The following is a 24,714-nucleotide window of genomic DNA, read 5'->3' as shown; positions in this document are numbered from 1 at the left end:
ACTCCTGGTATTTTCTTTCTCCCTTATCGGACTCACTCATAATATGAGCCTTCACAGGTAAAGATTATGAAAACCCGAAGCGAGTGATGTTAGGTAAAAGTCACGGCGCATGATGACAGCGGGGATCATGGGGCTAGATCGACTTGCCTCTCCGTCCGAGGCGGCTACGTGGTCTTCCGTTAATTTTCGGCAGTCGCGGAGCATATGCATGCCACCCATGACAGCCAGATTTGTTGCTTTGCACTCTTCTGTCTCTCTTCCTTTACGTTTTTTGCTTTCTCTTTTCTTCCTCTTTGTCGACGTCCTCTGCCTCTCTCTCGCTCGCATACTCCTCTCTTGCTTATACATATATCATCTTCATTCTATATCATCAATATCGGGATATCTATTCATCATCAATTACTGGTTTTATTATATATATATTATATAGTACATATTGTGTATACATTCTTGTCCGTTGTCGGCCGATCGTCGCTCCTTACACATCTCTGCCTTCTCTCTCTCTCTTGCTTGCTCTCCCTCATATTCATGCTCTGTATCACAGACTTTCGCATCCTTTCACGATACGAGCTGCTATCTGCTAATCGGATTATCTCGAGCCCTCATGAACTTGCCGCTGATTTTTCTCTTCGCTGGCTCCATCGTCGCTTACACGTGTTATATATATATATATATACAACACAGTGTAAGCGACGATGGCGACAACGACAAGAATGTATACACAATATGTATATATAATATATATATAATAAACATATATATATATATATATAAATATATATATATATATATAGCAAGAGAGATGGACCGAGAGAGAGAGACAGAGAGAAAGAGAGAGAGAGAGAGCAACAAATCAGTGTCATCTGCATAATGTCTGCGTCATTAGTGCCCTCGCGTAGCCCAGATCCCCGCTGTCATCATCGCCGTGACTTTTACTAACATCCACTCGGCTTCGGGTTTCTAATCTTACCTGTGAAGCCATTGATGTCCGTAGCCGAAACGTCCGCACCGAAACTGATCAGTATCTCGCACGCGTCCATCGCACCTACACAAGCAAGCGCAATATTATCAAGAGCATATAAAGAAGGGTTTTCTTGCTTATATGCTTCTTTATATGCTCTTGATATTATATATCAGGAGTGTATAATAATAGACACTATATAATATACATTCTATACATTATTTATACACTCTACGATATTACTACACTACTACTACTATATTATACACTATACTATATACACTCTATATTATACACTCCTGATATATATATATATATATCGGCAAAGATAAACAGGAGATGCTCGTAGCAGCCATGCTAGCTATTATAGGGAGTCACATGGGTCTTTTCGTTTCGCCGTGGTACATAGTACTGCTGCATCACACGGACGTCATTATATCGACGTGGTTAGCGAAACTGCGACAGGCATTACCTTCGAGAATAGCTACGGGCGTACGTGCAGATCTAGTAAGAATGTTTCAGCACACGTAGTTGCGGTGCTAATTCGTTTGTGGTATTTACAGCTGCGTCACGTCACGAGTTCACGCGTCGCAGCTAAATGGTACGTTACAGTCACTGGTGTTTAGCAATGCGGATCGATGTTTTTTTTAAATAGATGTTTGTCCCTAAAGACGTGGTACATGTTTTAAGTACAAAAAATCTCGGGTCGTGACGCTTATAACTACGGTATGCTTATACACAGCGCAGGTGCGAACTAAGTATTTTGGCGTATTGATTCCCTATTGGAACGGGCGCCCCCTAATTGATTAACACAGCGATATGCTGGTCAAGGTTTTTAAGGGTCGTGATTTTTTCAGCCGAAGCCTGAACTGGTCTCAGACACACATCAAGAGCAACACCTCCCCTTTCACTCATTCAACGCTGTACCGTCTCTCACACCCAAGCAATGCTTAGGTAGTGTGTGTATATGTTCGCGCGCGTAACCGCATGAGTTACCCGAGCAGGCGGCCCAGAAACGCGACTGCCTTCTAGCGTGGAGTGAATAAAAAATACTTGATTCACTTCTGATTCTCTATCCACGTACGGGCAGTGAAGCGGCATACATAACATGATAACATCAAGAGCGTATTAAGTATATGCGCTCTTAATTAAGTATTATTAGTAATTAATTCAGTATATTAGTATGCGCATACTTAATACGCTCTTGATAACATCAGGAGTATATAATATAGATATCTCTATATTAGATATCTATATTATACACTCCTGGTAACATCAACGACATCACTCACCCGAGCAGGCGGCCCAGAAAAGCGGCTGCCGCCTATCCTTGTCCGTGCAGTTTAGCGCCACCTCGCGGTACAGGAGCGTCTTGAGAGTTCCCAGCCCGAGGTCGGGGTCGTTGCCCATGTCGTTGTTGCCACACATCTGTGCGGCGTAGTGCAGCGGGTAAGCTCCGTGTATGTCCGGCCGCGACGGATTCGCCCCGCAGTCGATGAGCAGACCTATGAATTTCACCTGACCGCACACTAAAAACGAGCAAGAATGAGCCGAAGCAAAGGCTATGAGCACAGCTGGCCACCGCTTTATCGGGAATTAGAGAGACAAGCGATCGCTTAAACGGTATATGTCTTCGGAGAAACAATCCATACGCACGTTGTTCTGTGTTCACTACTTAATCAGGACCACCGCTTAATCGGGACGTTTTCGTGGTTCCCGGTCTATATCCCGATAAAGCGGGACCACTGTAATACTACAAGTTATCGCCCCTTTGCCTTAAACATATAGGCAGACATAATATATAGGGATTGTCTATCTTATTAACATCACAGTAAGGAGAAATCGTTAATAATAATAAAATAATAATTTATAATAAAATAATTAATTATAAATGTAATAGTGTAATATAAATAACAAGTTTAATTGTCTGTCTAAAGCATGCAGCACACTTCACCATTTTCGTTGCTCGTACAGGCAATTTTCGTGGTCGGCAATTGTTGTGGCCTTTGCCGCTTCACAGCACACGTCACCACTGAGTGGTGACGTGTGCTGTTGACGGCAATTTTTGTTGCCAGATGTTGTAGCTTTAACCCATTCATATACAGTTATCAAATAAAGGAAATAAATAAATTTTATCATCATTTCTGTTACTTAGGCCTAGGGGCCCTATATTTGTATAGATTTATGTCATTCTACGGCGGCACCAGAGGACATGGATCACTAGTATACGGAACAGACGTTTGGTTGTCCAAGAAGTTGGGACACTTCACTTATGGCCATCGCCTTGAGTACTCTGTTGCTGTATTTGGGAGCTTTGATGTCAAAAAGACAAGGCCTCTCACTCCATAAATCTATTAATTCTGCTTCTAAGTCGGTGGTCCAAGTCGATAAAATTGGGCCCGCCATTTTGAAATCATGTGACGGCAGCGCTAATTTTGATTGGTCTGCGAGTGATTTTGTTGCCGATTGCCGTGGTGGCTTGGCGCACACTTCACCACAAGTTGCTACCACGAGCAATTTTCGTGGTGAGAAATCAAACCGGTTTGATTCTCGGCAACTCGTGGTCACCACTAAATTTCCGTGGTGAATGGTCGTTGCCGGCCCCCGCACACTTGACCATTTTTTTGGCGACCACTAAAATTGCCTGTACGAGCAACGAAAATGGTGAAGTGTGCTGCCTGCTTAACACACATGCATGCACACGTGTACGCACATGTGAATTTGTAAAACCCACCCCAATACATTATTGACTTAAAGATACCCAATCGACTATAACTTAATGGCCACCGTAACCGCACGTTGAACTAAAATTCGATTCATTGCAGAGGCACCAACCCTTTTCAGGAGCGCTCTTGACATATGCTGCAGTGAAGTTCTATAGGCGAGATGCACTGGTAATACTTGACGTTACACAACGTGTTACGACGTTATACGACGTGTTAGTAATACAGACGAGAAAACAGCGCTCTTACCGACAGACCAGTGTATCACCGAATGACTCTCGTTGTCCAATAGGCACACATCTGCTCCGTGCTCTAGAAGACATCGAAGTAGCTAGGCGAAGATAAATCATGAGCTGATTCATGTGACTGTACGACTAGAACAACGGACATGCACGCACGCACGCATGCACGCAAACACGAACCCAGGCAAGTACATATGATCACACGGGGCATAATGACATTCTGAAGTTACATGGTATTAGACATCACTACACTGGCTATTACTAGACAATTGGCCGACTCTACATGAAGGAAAATAACACGTGTTATGCGTCTATACGATGGATAATAACACGGCGTATGCGTCTAAACAAAGGAAAACAACTCGCGGTATGCCTCTACACGAAGTAAAATAACCAGAACTACGTGCACACAAGCGACGAAAGAAGCTGACTCTTTCAATCACGATCCTTAGAATTCTTGTTACTTTCGACGAGCCTTTGGAGGCGGGTTCAAACCCGGTTAATATGAATTCGGGTTATTTTAGCTCCCCCCAGAGTGAGTGCTACTGGACATCACTAAACATGACGTCACCGTTGTCACCTAGTGCCATTACATGTTTATCTATGTGTCCGGTGTGGTTGCTTTTACGGTACAATCCAGAGCGACGGGTTCTTTTCATGTAAACTCGCAAACTCCTACGGCGTGGGCAAACGGACGGATTTCTCATCTCTAATTGAGAAAATTTCAATACATGTTACACAGCTAACTCTCATGTTTAGATGGCTTTTCTGTGGTGATTGCATAGTCTCGACTCGATATTGATTATTTTTGTTAAGGTATATGCTTTTATGGCACACGTGGTCGCAATATAGGCATATATTAATTAAGTAATTAATTAATTCCTATGATACAGTATTAAAGACAATGGACGGCCCCTCGCTTATCAAGTATACACTTCTCTTACGCGCGAGTCCATAATTTCCTCCCAATAATTTTAATCTTGGCATATAAAGGGATATAGTACTAGAGTTAATCAAGAACATGCTCTCACATGTATAGTGTATAGGCGTACACTTATTACCTCCGCCAAGGGGTTGGCAGGAGGTTATGTTTTCACCGGCGAGTGTTTGTTTGTTGGTTTGTGGGTTTGTGTACAGCCTAACTGAAAAAGTTATGGACTGAAATTAGATTGTCATAAAATTTTCAGGATAGGTCAGAAATCGCCTAACTTAGAATTGATGAGATTTTGGTGGTGATCCGGATCCAATTAATTAATTAATTAATTAATTAATAAAATTTTCAGGATAGGTCAGAAATCGCCTAACTTAGAATTGATGAGATTTTGGTGGTGATCCGGATCGAATTAATTAATAAAATTGTCAGGATAGGTCAGAAATGAGGTAACTTAGAATTGATTACATTTTGGTGGTGATCCGGATCCAATTAATTAATTAATTAATTAATTAAATTTTCACGATAGGTCACAAATGGGGTAACCTACAATTGATTACATTTTGGTGTTGTGATCCGGATCCAATTAATTATTAAATTAATTAATTAATTAATAAAATTAATAAAAAATTTCATCATTGCAATATTGCTTGTAGTAGCCCGGCAGATTTGTGCAATATTTGAGGGAATTGTGATTTTTATGATACAAGCATGAGTTTTGGCACACTGTTAGAGCATGCCCTAAGGAAGATTTTTGGCTATAGGGCCATCGCATATTTGTCCCATGGCAACAATGGCGGCCATTTTCCAAGATGGCGGGCTCTGACCAATAATGATTTTGATTGCAATGTGTTCCTTGACCCCGATAATGTTGGTTTAGACACAAACATCATATTTCTATGTTGAATATTAGCTGAAATATTAAATGATAATGGATTTAAATGGCGGCCATTTTGAAATTCAAGATGGCGACCTCCGACCGATAATGATTTTGATTGCAATGTGTTCATTGACCCCGATAATGTTGGTTTAGACACAAACATCATGTTTCTATGTTGAATATTAGCTAAAATATTAAATGATAATGGATTTGAATGGCGGCCATTTTGAAATTCAAGATGGCGGCCTCCGACCGATAATGATTTTGATTGCAATGTGTTCCTTGACCCCGATAATGTTGGATTAGACACCAAGATCATGTTTCTATGTTGAATATTAGCTGAAAATGAAGGATAATGGATTTGAATGGTGGCCATCTTGGAAAATGGCCGCCATTGTTGCCATGAGAAAAATATGCGATGGCCCTATAGCCAAAAATCTTCCTTAGGGCATGCTCTAACAGTGTGCCAAAACTCATGCTTGTATCATAAAAATCACAATTCATTCACAAATCTGCCGGGCTATAGGTGTTAACAAATGCTGCAATGCCATTCGATAAGAAACGCAAACCAGGTACATTTTATCATGAGTTTCGCCAATTGTAACTGAATCTGAAACCAGCACCAGCAAACGTAGAACTGCAATGTGAAACCAGGTCAATGTATGAGCCCTATGTCGCTCATACAATGACATCATCACTGTACTTGGCGGAGGCCTGCGCTCTCCGAGTGCTCTAGTTTACAAATACAATAGGACTTATGGATTATAAATACGCTGTGTGTGTGCGTGCGTGCGTGCGTGTATCCACAGTGATTATCCCGTTTTGTGTTCTGAGAAAGATATTTTTCACATGTTTCCTAAGGCAGGGCTGCTCAGCAATTCTGTTTTATCTATAATAAACATTTAAACCGATTGAAATACCGCTGCTGACGCATTTCCTGCTACGTCATCTGTACAAAGGTCATCAGTGGTCCATTGGTTGTCGCCAAAATGTTTAATCAAATGCTCGATGTTAAAACTACATCGAGATTTCCGTTAAACCTCTCTTGCAAATGCAGGTGTAAGTCTCCCATCTCACACACCCCATACTTCACTGAGCTACCTGCCGGGTCTAATCCACAAGCGGCACGAAATAGTGAACAGTAATTACGTAAAACAAGAAGCTACACATCTTTTTTTCCGCGGGAGATATTAATCGTTGCGCAGCTAGCAGGTCCAGCAACATTATTTAGACAATTTTAACGTTCGACAGCAACAATATCATTTCCAACGCTTTCAAGCGGTATTTCAGCCGACACTTTAATCGACTAGCCACCGCACGGCGAGATGTGTATAGGCCCACCTTGATATGGCCGCAAATCACCACCAAGTGGAGCGCCGAGTGGCCTTCCTCGTCCTGAAGGTCGATGAGGTCTGGGTCGACGTCTAGCAGTAGATGCGCGCACTTAGCGCTCTTATTTTCGGCGCAGTAATGAAGTGCCGTCTTCGAAGATCGGTCCACCTCCCTCAAGCACACCTGAAAAAAAGATGGCCGCCACGAGTGTCGTGAGAACACGACTGTCGCGTCCATAGAACAAGAATAGTGCCCCTATTATAGAAGAGAACTAGAATAGAATAGAATAGCCTCTAGAATAGAACCTCTATTCTAGTTCTATGGTCGCGTCGCTGCAAGCTGCAAAATCATCGCCGCGGTTTTCGTCGCGAAGATTAGATGCGACACGCCACGGCGATTACGGAAACTGATACTGACACGCATATTATTTGACGCCCGGCTATAGTTTCATATATGCACGTAATCTCGCTGTTTCAGAATTCACGTAATTCCTCATATTGCGTGCGCTCATATTTCGCTGCAGGTCTTGAAAAGTGGAGAACATCTTTTATCTAATAAAATGAGTATGTATAGTATAGTTATCAATTAGTGAAATTATGTTATATCTTTATATTCGGCTCTCGGGAATTACATGCATATATATATATATATATATATGGTGGTGTGCGTGCGTGTGTTTGTGCATGCTATTCAGCGTTTCCATTTGATACAATAATATATAGGACTTATCGCAAGGCAGTGTATAAAATCACTTTGACGTTTACGTCACGAGTGAATAGGTCGCAGGCAAACCGACAACGAAAACAACAACAACAACGTGTGGCCGCATCCCTGCCTTTCTGCGTTGCTAAGCCTTATCCGCTGACATTTATTTGTTTTCTGGAGTGAGAACGACGACGAAGGCTACCTCGTGTTTTCGATAACCCAGTTTCTAGAATATCAACCTCGAACATAACGATCTAACTCTAACATTCGGCATTTGCAATAATCTATCATCAACGTATGCTTGCATATAGTGTTTGCCTGTACGTATTTACTCGCTCGACTTACGATTCGAACGTCGACAACACGTTACAGACCGAAAATCGATACGTAACCTGTCAGAGTATCTGCGACTGTAGTGTCAGCAGAAGCTATGAGAGCCTGTGGTGATGATGGCACACGTAAAATGGGCCATTCGGTCGTACGGTTAATACGCACGTGTGCACGAGGCACTGTCTGCATGGTGTGCTATGATGCGGGTGTTCATTACTATATTAGTTGCCCTCTTGGTGAGTTACTTGAAATGGCAGTCAGTCGGAGTGCATGTAAAATCTGTTTGGATACTATTTCATTTATTCTGGATTCATGTGATTGTGAATACACGTTAACGTGTATTTACGTAATTGTGTCTTCATTAAATGAAAAACGAAAGTTTCCATATTGTCAGTAATTAGCGATACTGTCGCAAAATTCTAGCGCTTTCTAACCAATTAGGCCTACTTGACGAGACTTTACTTTACCGACGAAGAAGAAGCGCTTTCTAGCCAATTAAAATAATTTAGGACGCAATATGAAAAGTCTCTTAGCCGCGACGAATGTCATATATATTAGATCGTACATACATTATAGCATAGCATTATAAACGCTTAGCCATCGGACAAGGACATATCAACGCGCACATAAACGCATGGCAAACCTTAAACAAGTTGATACGGATCACATGAAAAACAGAACAGACGGAAAAATATTGAAACGCCGACTGGTGTAGCGTACACGTATAACTCACAGCGCCAATATCGCGTGCGAAAGTGCAATGATGCTGCTAATTAAATCTATACTCGACGCGGTTTCCTTTTTATTTCGTGTAAACAATTTGTGTTCGTCATGCGCCAAACGTCGGAGCTCGCACGAGCAGGGCGTATGAGTGGTATAGGTAGCCAGCCACTCTCTGCTGATGACGCAAGACAGGGTGAAGTATTGGCATTGCAATTGCACAAGTATTGGCATTGCAATTTAGCAACGGTTTCTATCTCTCATGTTGCCTGCGAGTAAATTACACTCACCTGACTCTGTATGAGCATTTTTACTGTCTCGGCGTTCTCCTGCTGACAGGCCAGCATTAGCGGTGAGAGACCCCGTGCGCCTGACCAGCTCCTCGAGGAATGCTTGCGTTGCATGTCTGTCGCACCTTTGTTGGAAATTGCGTTTTGGGAATTTATTATTGCATTACGTTATTTCTGTTCCTTGTGGCTCTATCACGCTCCATTTCCTCGCACGCTTTCCCCTCTGTCAATTTTACTATCTCACTCTTTCTCTCTCTTTCTCTCCCTTCGCTCACTTTTTCAATCGAAAAAAAGAAAAAAAGAACAAATGAGTCATTCACGCTTTACACCACGCATTTCCCAATTCACGCATTCACTCATCCGACGATTCGTACATTCACTCATTCAACCATTCAACCATTCGTACATTCACTCATCCGACCATTCGTACATTCACTCATCCAACCATTCGTACATTCACTCATTCAACCATTCGTACATTCACTCATTCAACCATTCGTACATTCACTCATTCAACCATTCGTACATTCACATCATCCAACATCTGCGTACATTCACTTTTCAACCATTCGTACATGTCAGCGCAATTCCAAGACCATTCAGTCAATTCGTATATTTACTCATTCAACTATTCGTGCATTCATTATCATTCATCATAGTACTTCGTTCATCTCAACCATTCGTACATCACTCATATCAACCATTCGTATATTCACGACCATTCAACCATTCGTAAATTCACGCATTAAACAATTTGTACATCAGCATTCAATGGCATTCGTACATTCACTGCATTCAGCATTTCGTGGCATTCACTCATTCAAGCCATTCGTACATGTACTCATTCAACGCATTCGTAGCATTTATTCTCCATTCAACCATTCGTACTTCACTCATTCTACACATTCACTCTCAACCATTTACATTCAGTCATTCAACCATTCGTACATTCAAGTCATCAACATTAGTACATTCTCATCCAAACCATTCGTAACATTCACATTATTAACATTCGTTACATTTACTCACTTCAACCTATTCGTAAGAATATGCACTCTCCAACCATTCGGAACATTCACTCATGTCAACCATGTTCGTAACATTCACGCTCATATCAAGCCATTCCATTCACGTCATTCAACGCATTCGTACAATTCGACTCATCTAACCATTCGTTACATTCACTCATTCACAACATTCACCGTCATTCAACAATTCCGTAGCATTCACTCATTCAAACATTCGTACATTCACTCATACCACCATTCGTACATTCACCTTCATTCAGCAATTCATGCATTCAACCATTCGTAATTCACGCATTAAACAATTCGTACATTCACGCATTCAATCATTCGTACATTCACTCATCCAACCATTCGTACATTCACTCATTCACTAATTCACTCATTCAACCATTCGTAAATTCACGCATTAAACAATTTGTACATTCACGCATTCAATCATTCGTACATTCACTCATTCAGCCATTCGTACATTCAGTCATTCGTATATTTACTCATTCAACCATTCGTGCATTCATTTACTCATTTAACCATTCGTGCATTCGTTCACTCATTCACTCATTCAACCATTCGTACATTCCCTCATTCAACCATTCGTACATTCACTCATTCAACCATCCGTAAATTCACGCATTAAACAATTCGTACATTCACGCATTCACTCATTCAGCCATTTGTACATTCACTCATTCAACCATTCGTACATTTACTCATTCACACATTCACGCATTCAATCATTCGTACATTCACTCATTCAACCATTCGTACATTTACTCATTCAACCATTCGTACATTCACTCATTCAGCCATTCGTAAATTCACGCATTAAACAATTCGTACATTCACGCCTTCAATCATTCAACCATTCGTACATTCAGTCATTCGTATATTTACACATTCAACCATTCGTGCATTCATTAACTCATTCAACCATTCGTGCATTCATTACTCATTCAACCATTCGTACATTCACTCATTCAGCCATTCGTACATTCACGCATTAAACAATTCGTACATTCGTACAGTTCGTTTACCCGTTCACTCAACCACACAGACATTCCCGCACATCACGCGATCGCATCAGTTAGACGCCCCAATCTCTGAGCTGTAGCCACCAGTACAACTTACATGCGCGCACACACACACACGCACGCACACACACACACACACACACACACACACACACACACACACACACACACACACAACTCACCGTGTCGGAAGACCACTACTGCTGCTGCTGCGGCTCTACTAGCGCCGCTGCTGCGTGCAGCTGCTTGCGGCAGCAGCACATGTAATCCGCGCGCATCACTATCATGTGCGCATATTCTGTAATGCGAGCACGTAGGAGGAGAGCACGCATGCATGCATCCGTCCGCCTGCGCTCGTTCGCGCCGCGCGTCTGCGTGCAACCAGCATCTCCCGCTGCGCGCAGCGACGAGCACCCAATCACAGGTGACAACGACCCGGTGCACATCACCGTGTTTACGGAAGCAGACGACGCTCACACTGCGATCATCGCCTATAAGTGCAGGTGTCGACCAAGTGTCTAATCTTAGCGCCGGCCGCATCAGGTGCCGCTGACTATCATTAGTCCGAGTAGGCAGGCATATTCATTACGCACACGACAACATCCGCGCACGTTAAGCAACTCGACGCGGTTGCGCGGACGCGTGCGTGCGGAAATGAGTTTTCCCTGTAGCCTCTTACGGCATCTTACATCGGCGGCGCCGCGTGCAGCGGGAGGAACCCCCCCTCCACCCCACCCCACCCCCCGCCGCCGAACGACGTCTAATGATGTGCCGCTTTTACTTATTATCCTCTTCATTCGTCGCGTGCGAAAGTCGAGTGTTTATCAGTTGCCATGGATACGGGTAAAAGCGAAACGGCATTGTTACGAATCGCCGAATTAATGGCGTATCAGTTTACGCCGTAGATATCATATAACGCAGTGTTATTATTATTATATCTACAGTTTACGCTATACGCCGCTGCACTGATATTTGACGTTGCCTTCGCGGTGGTTGTCACGCGGCTTTGATATGAAAAGACTCACCTTGCTGGTGTTGACGTACATGTACCTCACAGAAAGTCGCCGAAGGTTCGGAGAGAAGGTACTTGCACTTACGAAGTAGAATGTGAGCCATTACACCAATGCGGAAATTTCTACGTGCTTTTTGTGATGAGAGGAGCGTTGTGAGTCGGCCTCCACGACGGATTAGCCTCGTTCGACGTTCATAGGTGTTCACATGAAAGCAGCGTGGTTCGTGACTCATTTAACAAGCCGTATTCTACATGGGACCGCAGTATCACTTCTTAATATCATTAAACAAACGGAGACAGACACTGATAATGCTAGGAAGGAGGAAAAATCAGAGAGTTGGGGGTGCGAGATAGGAGGAACGAATAGAGGAAAGAGGAAAGGAGAGAGGAAGAGCGAGTGAGGGAGGAAGGGTGCGAGTAAGCAAGAGAGGTAGTGAGGGAGGTTGGGGAGGAAATAGGGACACGGACACAATTATATAATACATAATCCATATACATATAATTACCTTCCGGACCTTGGGAACCTGCGAAAACATATTCGGAGTTGTATTCTCGCTCTTGTATTAGAGGGGAAAATGAAATTGCAATGCTACATTTGCGATACTGTGGCTTGATCAAAAACACGAAACCAAAAAAAAAACGAGAATAAAAATATTATTTTTTTTGCATTTACATCAACTCAACTTGGTCAAATTTCCAAATCCTGCATGCAGGTTTGACAATATGTATGATCATAGTTCTATGAGATATAGTATAAATTATTATCTTTCCTAAAACATTCTGAAAGTGATTAATTTATTTTCATTTAACATTTATTAATTTAATACTATCATTTTCATTTTATATAAGGCTTTTACATGCACCGCTATCGCTATACAAACCGCAACGCAACTTTACATGGACAAATTTTCTTAATATACGTATCGTTTTTTCCAGTGCATAAGACTCATATAGGTAGCGAACGAGATAAATATCTAAAAACCTCCTGCAGATAAAATTCTATACATATTATAACCAATATCAAGCTGCTGTTTTACTGTAAGCAAATGAAACATGAACACTGGGTATCACATGTATTCGATTACTAAATATACTTTTCAGTAAACGCAAGTAAAGCATGCAGATGTGTTAAATCGTGTAAACTGCGTATTACATATATATTCCTAATTAATCTCTGCACCATGTGCTTTCATAGTTTTGTTAACAGCAGAATTCCAGAGAAGTGCGTCGGCAAGAAAAGAACAACCGTTCACAAGCTTTGTAACTACATTGGTTCTGAACAGCTGGGAAGCTGTTGCTGCTCCTAAACAGCTCAAAGAAGCGCACTTTAAGAACGGACATCGTACGTCACGCACTAAAGCACGCACAGGTAAGCTACACCTTGAAATGTGACTTATATACGACCCGCAGACGCAGGGCACAAACGCAGCTTGAACATGGCACCTTGCCAACATCGTGCGGTTTTGCTTTCTTTGCATAGATGGCAGCACGCTTCATGAGTGCACGACTTCCACAAGTTCTACTGCTAGGTCATACTCCTCGTGTGTCTCTGGAAGCTGATTGATCACGTGACTGACGAGAATGGCTGTGTCTTCGCAGGGCACGTCTGCCACGCGCAGTGACGTGTAGTCCTGAAATGATCATAGTCGAACGATCACACGTTACACCGCTCACGATCGTAACACACGGTGGCGCGATTCATTTATAAACCGCGCAGATACCAGTACAGAAAATTGCATTTTTGCCAATATTGCCAAAGTTGCCATGATGAGTATGCAGGTAGGAGGGATTTAGAGTTAAAACGTACGAATGATATTTCTCAATTCATCAACGTCTCATTATAACTAACTATAACATCTTTGCAACCTGTATATGCAAGGTCTACTTAATGTAAACACCAAAAATGTCCTTTATAGACAGGTGTCCATGAAGGTGGTTTCCTTGTATAATTGCCACAGAAAGAAATCCCCAAGTGACCTTTATGGACAGGTGTTCGTTCTACAGAGGTGACCGCTAACACGTGTTTGGTCGTAGTTCAGTTTCTGGGTGATCTGGAAACTTATTAATCGTAATAACACACCCCGCATGCTCTCAGTATTAAACAGATCCGAGGCTGAACAGCGCGTGAGACGTCTCCAATTTGATACCTTACCACTGTGCATCACCCTCTCGACTTATCGCAACTTCCCCGGCGGTTTTGACAGTGCACTCACCATACTGGACAGCCAGGAGATCAGCTTCGTCGAGCAATGTGAAACGTAATTGGAAATGGAAGAGCCTTGAAGCATAGCATGTGCCAACCTCTGTCCAGCCACTCTAAGTAGCTGTGACCCCATCTCGGAGTGGTCGCTGACAGTAAGCAGCACCTGTGCCCGAGTGTCATTACAGAACATGTATGAATAGCTGAGAACGTTTCAACAAGACATGACAAACGTTCGACAGACGTGATCAAGCAAGACACGTTCTACACCTATAGTCACGCACTGAAGAAATCAGAGATCAAGTGTCGAAAACTTGTCAAAAATATTTCCTGTCGTGAAATCCAATGTGATTAAATCAGAAGTCTATCAATATTGATAGACTCCTGATTAAATCTGTGATTGATGTATAGTCTACTTTATGCTTTATAAATATGTCTATGTTACACTCTACATATATATCTACACTACGCTCTACATATACATCTACACTACACTCTACGTGTACACCTACACTACATTCTACATATACGTCTACACTCTACATAATATACTTCTACACTACACGATACTAATACATCTACACTCTACATATACCTCTAAACTATGCTCAACATATACCTCTACACGCCTACACTCTACAAATACCCCTAAACTACACTCTACATAATACTCTACGCTCTACATATACCTCTACGCTCTACATATACCTCTACACTCTACATATACCTCTACACCCTACATATACCTCTACACCCTACATATACCTCTACACCCTACATATACCTCTACACCCTACATATACCTCTACACTCTACATATACCTCTACACCCTACATATACCTCTACACCCTACATATACCTCTACACTCTACATATACCTCTATGCTATGCTCACGTAGGTAATCAGCTATGAGGTCGTACCTCCTCAGCGAGTCTGTCGTAGCCGCTGCAGTACAGCTCCCTCACGTGCTGCCGCCGCAGCGCATCGACGTCCACGCCCAGCCACGCCTGTGTGAGCACCATCGCCGCGCCGTACCACTGCGACGCGTCCAGCCGTGCCAGCGTCGCCGCCGCCTTGCTGCTGCGGCCGCCGCGCGACGATGGCGGTGCGTCGTCGTCGTCGCCTGCAGCACGAGCAATACGTCAGATTTTATGCAGACATCCAGTATGTCACTCATGTGAGTGGAAGATTGTGGCAGTACAGTAAAACTCGCATAAGTCGTCATTGTCTAACTCGTCAATTCGCATAAGTCGTCATGGAAGTCAAAGTCCTGATTTTCTCTCAGAGCAAATTCATTGGAATAGCCCCGCCTAAGTCGTCATTTATAAGCCGTCATTATGTATAAGTGCACCGATGGCGCAGTGTACAGTCTAGGGGATTTGCGAGCTGGCTGTCGCAGATATGCGCTTCGCACACGGCACACCGACGATCGCCTGTAGATCGTGCAACTGAGTTTACATGAGCTGTTGCTGTGTGCACTGACTGTTTCATTCGCATTGTTCGCTTGGACACATTGTTCTTTTTTCAGCTCGCAGCTCGCATTTTTCAGCTCGCACATCCCCCAGATTCTCCAGTGTATGCAGCCCAATGCAGGGTGCGAAATTAACGCGAGTCCGGAGTCAAATACTCCCTGATTTACTGTGGGACTCCCTGATTTGACTTATGCAGGAGTCCATGTGACTCCCTGAAAATTCTGCTATACTAACTAGTTCGTTTCTGAGCACGGCCTCGCGGAATTACCATATTTTTTCAGCAAGTATTCCAAGAAAATTAGGCAGACGTGCACCACAAATGTCTTGCAATGTCCAAACGTGTAATGAACAGTGGGTGTTACAGATATCCAGCGTGTGCCGCGCTTACCGCTAGTGCGTACGATGTACGTACGTTATGGCCAGCAGCGGTGTCGATTCATGTACGGACCCGATTGTTTCATGTCTTAAATGTATGTGGCGCGAACTGACGTCGTATGTGGAGCATGTTTATGATTGCGTAGGGGTGACGGGTGCCTGGGAGGGGAGCCTTACATATATAAGTCGACAAAATGACGACTTACGCGTATGTCATCATTTTCGTAAGTCGGCACAAATATGCTGGCCCCAAAAGTATCGACTTATGCAAGTTTTACTGTATAAAGGGTTACTGACTAAAAAAAGGATACATTAAACTCTTCTATCGCGGCACGCATGCGTTATCACGAGACATGCCGTGTGTAGTAGAGTGTAACGATTTACCTTTGCTCTGTGTCACCCCGGTATCCACATCCATCATGTCGTATGCTGCAGGAACGCTTACGGTGGCGCCATCTTGAGGAGCTTTAGTGGGGAGTGCTCGAACTGCTGCTGAGATCAGCTTGCTTAAAAACTACACAACAATACCAAGTTAGAGTCAAAATAAAACCGCCGAATCAAAAATTTATAACCTGCCGTACAACGCACATATTTCGGTCAACTGGCTGTCAGCGATGGATAAATGAATGACTGAAAGAATTGATTATGGGAGGGTATGTGACAGGTGGTAAATCACGAAATGATCACGTAATCGCATGTGATTGTATAACGTAGCATAATCAGTACTCCTACTTTCACCCTGGTATTAGCACTAGATACACTAGAGGTTTCTGTACGTGCATTCTACTGACGGGGCAGTTACAATTTGCCGTCTCTGTTCGTTTTTTTATATACCTGCAGTCGTTGATCAGTAACGGTAGCATCAACTTCTGGGTATGGCATTACTGGATGTGTGTGCAGATCAGTAAACAATGCATTCTTTCCCTGCAGTACAAAACTTGCTCTCTTAATATATGAGTGACTAAACTAGGAAAAAGCACAACGACTATATCCGTAGCTAGTTCATTACAAACATGGTATCAATTGCGAAGCTACACATATCCACCGTTCACACTGGCTTCATATATTTGTGCAGATTTACGAAGCTAATTACGTGAGGCTTATTAACTTTCTGTTCATAATGCACGTTTCCCTTTTCCTCCTGAAATACTGCATAACGACTTAGTATCAAACACGCAATTGAAACTCAATACTAAATCCTTTGACTCTCTGATCTCAATTGCTCCCTTGCTAGTCACAGCACGTGTATACCTTTGAGTCGTACAACGACAGGGGTCTGACAGACTTCAGTTCGTAGACAAGTATGGCGTGTAGCACCGTCGCGAGTTGATGGTGGTGAGACACGAGGTCGTAGTTGGTGGGACGCTGATCGATAGCTAGCTCGACGAGCGGCGTCGGACCCTGGCAGTCCATCCACGCATCTTCGACGACGCCGTAGACAGGAATCTCTTCCATATCGACGTCAGTCTGGAACGGTAGCAGTCAAGACATCAATCACTGCTCGCGATGCAGGTTTAATTCAGAAACGACGTATTATGATGAAAATACAGTGTTTGAATCTTTAATGAATTAGCTAATATTATATGGCAATGGTCTCTAACATTTTCGGTTGATCTACGGTATTGCCATTCCGAGTTAATAATGATATAATATTAAATTTGCATTATTAATCACTGTGTCTAGTGAGAGGCTTCTACCGTGTGTACTGGCTGGCAGCAAACGAATGACACACTCTTGGCAGAAACATTGTTACACTTGCTGAATTTTCTGATTTACTGATTGGCTATCAGTCAAAATAATTTAAACGTTCTAGGAACACAATCAATACTAAATATAAATATAAATACTTATATAAGTCAAGTAATTTCTAAGAACGTTAATGATAACTTTACATTGGTACAGGCAAAAATATTCTGCGGCACATCTTAGGTTAATTAGGTCACATTAGACATAATAGATGACACACATGCAGAGATACCTGCTAGATATTAGCAAGACTGTTGTAATCAAAATAATCCAGATCGTTAGAACATTATAACATAGATAATAAGTTTTCAAAAATCATAAATTTTTAGAGAGTGCAACCTTGTGTCAGTTCATGAACCCAATTTTGCAGATTGAGAGCTTAAATTTTGTGAAACATGAAGCACATTAACACTTTCTCAAAATGTTCTCTACTGCTAAGTATCAAATTTCAGATTAACTTTAGATGAAAGTAGCAATCAACAACTGTCACATGCTAATGGAGAATGAAGTGAAACAAGAAAACGGTCACCTCTGGTTCGGCATAGTTGTCCTTTACTGCTTGACTCTGGAAGTGTAACATGGGACAGTGGCACAAGTATGTTGACATAATCAAGGTATCATTGTCTGATCGCACCGAATACCATGTGCACAATGAGTGATGACTCTTGATGGTGGAACGTAGCACAGCACAAATACAGTGGTGTGTACATACAACCAGAAAAAAAAACTACTAAAAAGAAGATAGACATTGCACACAACTGAAATGATTGATAGAGCAATAAGCACTTGAGACGACCACAACCACACAGAAATGTCCATACATGAACATACATGTGCCCATTACATACAGCTTTGTCACACAATCTAGACATTCAAAAGTATAATGCACACGCCTTGAGTGGAGATTGGATTGTACATAAATTACCAATCATGATAGCACAGGAAAAGTTCTTACCTCTCTTATGATGTCCAGTAAGACACAACATTGGCCAATCACATCTCTTAAACTTCTATGGTCGCTGATACCAAGCTCCTAAAGGTACAGACAATCATAATTACCACATGTGATCTCTCTCGTTCATGCTATGTACTTTCAAAATGCTCGTATAATATAACAAAACAACGGGAATGATGTGTATCACTTCTTGCACACTTCCTCACCTAACTCAGCATGCAATTACAGCAGTGATAACATTCCCACGCCCTGTACACAAAGAATAATTCGTGAGCGTTACAACAACTGCTCGTGTTTAAACCGGCATGCACATACCTTTCTGCATAGCCGATCTTTTGGAGCCTTCCCCACCTAAATCGAGATGAAGCAATTAGTAATTAAAAAGGATATCAGTGCTATGAATAAATTTACATTAAACCATCTGAGCGACAACTTACCCTAAATTACAACCTAGAAATAGTGACTGCTAAGGCACGGCAAAATAAATGATGCAAAATACTCGATGTGACTCCACTTGTACAGCTTGTGCAAATCAGAATAGATACAGACAGAGCTGAACCTGACTTCGTCTATTATGCTCATAACCGAAATATTCTATTGTTAACGAATTATTTACCAGTTCATTGGGTTGCTTATTGTGTATTTGGAGTATTTACCAGTGCACTGTGTATGAAAAACTAGGCTTAGCTAATGCTTTTGGTACTCACTGACCTTGTCAATGAGATATGCAGCAGCTTTGAACTTCTCTTGGAAAAACGTGTGCCATACCATCGCGCCGACACCTAACGAAAGAAACAAAAGAATTAACTGAGAAGCCTTTTGATTCGATAGTTCCATAACAGTATGTGATGTGAATACGATGACACCAATACTGCCTCAATCTTATCTTGGGCTGTAATTCAGGCACTGTGGAGTGTATAGAAAGTATAGCTGACCACACCCCCACGACATTGAGAGCCCATAAAATATGGCTTATAGGCTATATTGAAAATACAAAAAACATAGTTAATGCCATTTAGTTTAATTAGATGGGGAAAGAATGGTTGGAGAGAACAGAGATGGTTAATGAATGTGGGTATTACAGGAAGATGAGTGTTTAGGAGGGATGGTTAGCTAGAAACGTGACTGCTGAGGGGCTGGAAAGGAAAGATGGGTGGTGTGAAGGCGAGTTATAATAGGGAGGGAATGGTTAACCAAGGATGGGTAAAGATGAGTCGATATGTCAAGTGAGGTTGTGCCTGAATGGATCGCCAAGGTGGTATTTGAATCTAGGAGTTATTCAACTCACCATGCTGCAAGATGCCATTTCGTACCAACTTTAGATGCTCAATTGCCTGCATTACATAGACAACTGCCTGCAATGAGATATTCATAAATAGCTCCTATAAGATATCTACACAGACGTGACACAGGTACAACTGGTGGGTTTGAAAACGTAAAATGTACACGTTTGAAACGTACGTTTTACGTTTTACGTTTGTACACGTTCGTTGGCAAAGGGCAAAAAACGAACCTATTCGCCATAGTAATGCATTCAGATTTTGTTAAGGTAATTCATATTTGTTAACGTGTAAAAAAACACCAAAAAGCCTAACTGACTTCAGTGGGTTTTTTGTTAAACATAAAAACATCTCCGACACATCATCCACTTAGTGACAGTGCATTAAACGTTTACCACATATGTTCTGCTCTATTTATGTGGTTCAGCAAATTTGTAAAAGAGTGCAATTTGATCACCTCTAGGTCCTTGTTCCACTGTACGACATACTCCCAGCAGCAGTTTGCCAACACCATGTCATGAGCAAGACTGTGTGGGAACCTCAGCATCGTTCTACCCAATAATGCTAAAACACGAGAAATAGCAAAATATTGTTCCTCGTACCCATCTGGCAGTTGAGGACAAAACAAAGTGCGTACGTGCACACGTGAACTAATCATAAACTCTGACATTGCTGTAATACACCTATATTATACCTATTAATTAGGGAGAGATACACAAATACCTGATATGCTGTCCTCCTGGTTAGTTAGTGTTTCGTCCGTCTGTTGCTCGGCTGCATCTTGATCCATCGACATCGAGTCCTGTCTCGTTTCGACCTGTGATTCACTCAGACTTGCGTCCATGCTCCCTCTCAATGCAACACTGACAGCCTTAGCCGTAGCACCGACCTTTGCTACCCACTTAGCCACCAGCTCCGTTATTGCACCTTCGCATAAACAGCAAAAACGCCAAATTCAGCTCACTGCTGTGATGCGAGGCTAGGCCGTCAAATGCACGTAGTTATCTCTTCAGTATGCAAAATTCACAAATAGAGACATTCGATAAAGTTTTTTTTCAGTTAGAATTCTTCATTTGTTAATTATTTACTGTTAATTAATCGAGTTGCACACAGTTGCACTCTATTGGTTATTACTGGCCCTCCAGGATACTAACTGGCATTAGGCATGACGAGTGGCTCTTGGTCGCAGGCCCGGCACATACTAAGCTCTTATAACACACACCTCTACCACTATGTAGCACCCCATCAACAGACAACAGGATCTCTGGTAGGCTAACAGGCTCCGCTCTCTCTTCCAGATGTGGCTTGCTCCGAAACACTGTGCAGAGGAACAGCAGATTGTGCAGTTGCCGTAGCAACAGGCTCCACAACTCGTTATCCGAAGACACGTCCAGCCACTCGCTGTCACTCTTCGGCTGCTCACCAGGTGGCGGGATGCTATTGAATGGCTGCAAGTAATAGTGGCAAGTGGCAAGCATTTGAAAAAACTAGTGAACGCGCATACGTGCACTGATATGTGATTTTTATGATGATGAACTGAGTGAAACCGATGAAAGAAGTGTGAAAATTCGAGTTATAATCGAACGAATTAGACAATTGAGTTCAGAGTTACTCACCCGCGTGATTCGCAATGCCGCGAGGTCATAGGGTGACACTTTCTACAACTTGAAAGGGAATTGACGTTACATCCATTACAAACCTTTGTTAATGCTCCTTCGACGAGATTAGACACACTCCTGCCAACCAGAGCCGCCGGAAGAGCACTCGCTATGTTTGTTGTCCTGCTGCAGGCTGTCCTCATGATGCGCCACCAGTCAGAAAAACCACCTGCATCCTCTTGCCCTACAAATCAATCCCAACGTCGTCACTCTCCTTTCCTATTATTCACGTTTCTGGTTGTATTTCTGGTTCTGGTTCTGTTCTTCACGTTCTGTTTCCTGGTTTCTTGTTTATTGCACGTGAAATTATATTGGGGGAGTTGTGCGAAATAGCATCCATAAGAGGCTTGTGAGCTCATTGTTAGCATTCTACTTACCTTGCATTGAGCACAGATGCTTCAAGATTGCGTACAGGTACTCAGTTGCTGTAAAGTTCCAGTCTTCCTTTGAAAGCCAGTAGTTCACTAGGAGTGTCTAAAACAAGGCGATTAGGTCATCAGTTATATATGCAACATAAAAAACAGCATTCCCATTGCAACATATGTCCACAATAACGATAGCAATACTTAGTACAGTGCACTAATATCAATCGATTAAAACAAACGCATATTTGGCATATGCTTAAGGCTAAGGGGCTCATAGTATCAATTCTATTAGCGTTTTTCCCGTTATTCGATCGCTTTATCGCACATCTCCAGCACACTGAGAAATTTCCTGTTTTAATACTGCAACTAGTCCCGCATGTAGGATATCTACGAAACGAGTTGCCACTTTGTGTCACTGCATGATTTAAGATTATGCATACAAAGAGGTTTTCTGGTTGAATGCCGCTTTTCTGCAAGGCTTCCTGAAGGCTGATGACTGAACATTTCCCAGCCAAGGCTTGCTCATACAGAAAAGCACCTGGAAAATTAGTGCAAGCATTTCGTGTAAGAACCTTTGGGATTCTATTCCTTTAACAAAATTCGCACAATTCTAGCTTGACGTTTTTATAGAGTTAACAGGTGATTTGAATAATCCAAGTCAATGTGTTCACCATGAATACATGATCATAAGCCACTGAAATGTTTCGGTAAGTGAAGTTGATAAAATAGTCCCATGTTATCCAATAGCATTGTAGTAGGATAAAATTTCACATTGGACTGCCTAATTGTTTTACATACTATCACAAAATTGGAGCGAAATGCCTCAATTAATCAGAAAATTTAAAATTGCCTATATGATCAATATAATATCATACCAAGCTCAAGTTGTCCTTCGACTGAGACCTCCTTATTCAACATAATCGGGAGTATCTCCATGTTGACGTTGTCATGGCTACTAGGATTGCCATGAAAACACTTCAAGAACTGCGTGACGTTCATGCTGGATTTGTCCATGAAGCTCACCCTCACACCAGTACGTGTCGCCCTGTAACCACTCAGCGCCGACATGGCCTCCTCAACTTCTGATACTGGCGCGTTCAGTAGGGCCGAGAGCGACTTGCAAAACGATGAAAGGAAATCACAGTTAAAACTAGATATTCCAAAAATAGGCACAGTCAAGTTACGATGATGACCAACGTTGAGAAAAATAACACTTCTGCAATAGAATATACCCATTTGTTTATCTAGCCAATAAATTAAATAGCAGAAGAAAACAGCTGTAATACTAATAAATATTAAAGATGGGGTGAACGTATTACATGTTTACAGATATCACAAATATCGTCAGTCAAAACAATATAAATGTCAATGTGAATTGTAATGAATATTAAAGTTTTTTTTAAACTGCGATAGATCAGTGCACGGCCATGTGAAACATACCTCAGAAGTGTTGTTAGGGCTGTCCTGTGTGTGTACTGTGGCGCCCTCGCTCAGCAGACACAGTAGCCTGTATGTGCGCAGCAGCTGCTGGTGCAGATGGCAGTAGTGGTGCAGAATCTTCTCCTCCACGGCTCCAGCAGCAATCTCTGTGACACAGCCGTGAAAAACATGCACTCGGCAGGATATTACCAGCAGTAAATAAAGAAAAATTTGATACGAGTCACTCCTGATATTATGTATTACATCGATTTAACAGATCAACTGGTCTGGAGGAAATCATACAAGACCTTCATCATTGTTGAGACATTCATACAATAATAATGTGTAACAGGTCGCCCAAGAAAACTACACGTTATTTTTTGGTAATGCTCAAAAAGATGTAAAGAAGAAGTAGAGAAGTAAGTAAGATGGAAGAAGTGAAAGATTAAATAACCAAACAAACGCAAATCACCGTGTGAATCGAGCTGCCTCAGCATGCTGCTGAGGATGTCATCCAGGGAGTCGTGGTCCATGTAGCGCACTGTCAACACTCGTTCAAGACCCTGCTGCCGGATGCCAGCCGTACGAATCACCGACAACTTTGTCACGATGTCCCGCTGAAGGTCATCTGAAGAGGAGCGAATCGCCGGCACAGATGCAGACATAGTGCAGTAGTAAGAACATTGCGCAAACGAGGTAAACAAACACCTGACAGGAAAGACACCTTCATAGGATGAAAGAACAAGAGACCAATAACAATAGAACAACAACAGAACAAGCCGTTTTTCTGATTGCGAGCTACGTGGTTTGTAATCTATTACAAATGTGAACTAAAATGTGAAGTTTTTAGCACTAACACAAAAGCGGTTAAAAACATACCCGAATTTGTTATGTTGTCCTTAATTAGGGACTTTAATTCCTTCAGTAGGTAAAGATCCCTAGCCCTCCTACTATTCTTGTCACTGCAAATAGAGCAATTGCATTACCAGATCAAATTACAAACAAAACCCCGTTTGCTTATATGGGCATGCTATTTGTCATGCTCATAGCATGTGTCCAA

The 24,714-nt window shown here is 42.2% G+C and overlaps 1 protein-coding gene across 1 annotated transcript in view; it reads right to left on the bottom strand.

Moving 5' to 3' along the window:
* Positions 1–12,819: 12,819 nt before the first annotated feature.
* Positions 12,820–24,714, bottom strand: part of LOC106810605 (rab3 GTPase-activating protein non-catalytic subunit-like) — a gene marked incomplete in the record, with an annotated part of 22,127 nt that continues 10,232 nt past the window's right edge. Inside the window, 21 exon segments of the mRNA XM_014814011.1 lie at positions 12,820–13,813; positions 14,396–14,548; positions 15,305–15,507; positions 16,616–16,745; positions 17,066–17,155; positions 17,483–17,698; positions 18,507–18,542; positions 18,933–19,010; positions 19,248–19,283; positions 19,644–19,714; positions 20,221–20,287; positions 20,670–20,776; positions 20,936–21,139; positions 21,435–21,660; positions 21,912–22,054; positions 22,248–22,344; positions 22,676–22,773; positions 23,111–23,351; positions 23,676–23,821; positions 24,127–24,282; positions 24,534–24,625. Of these exon segments, the coding sequence (XP_014669497.1) occupies positions 13,676–13,813; positions 14,396–14,548; positions 15,305–15,507; positions 16,616–16,745; positions 17,066–17,155; positions 17,483–17,698; positions 18,507–18,542; positions 18,933–19,010; positions 19,248–19,283; positions 19,644–19,714; positions 20,221–20,287; positions 20,670–20,776; positions 20,936–21,139; positions 21,435–21,660; positions 21,912–22,054; positions 22,248–22,344; positions 22,676–22,773; positions 23,111–23,351; positions 23,676–23,821; positions 24,127–24,282; positions 24,534–24,625 (2,728 nt within the window).

The sequence above is a fragment of the Priapulus caudatus genome, unplaced genomic scaffold (assembly GCF_000485595.1).
Source record: "Priapulus caudatus unplaced genomic scaffold, Priapulus_caudatus-5.0.1 Scaffold457, whole genome shotgun sequence".
In the NCBI taxonomy this organism is placed as follows: domain Eukaryota; kingdom Metazoa; phylum Priapulida; class Priapulimorpha; order Priapulimorphida; family Priapulidae; genus Priapulus; species Priapulus caudatus.
Note: the sequence above shows the minus strand (reverse complement) of the source record. Positions and strands in the feature narration are given on the sequence as shown.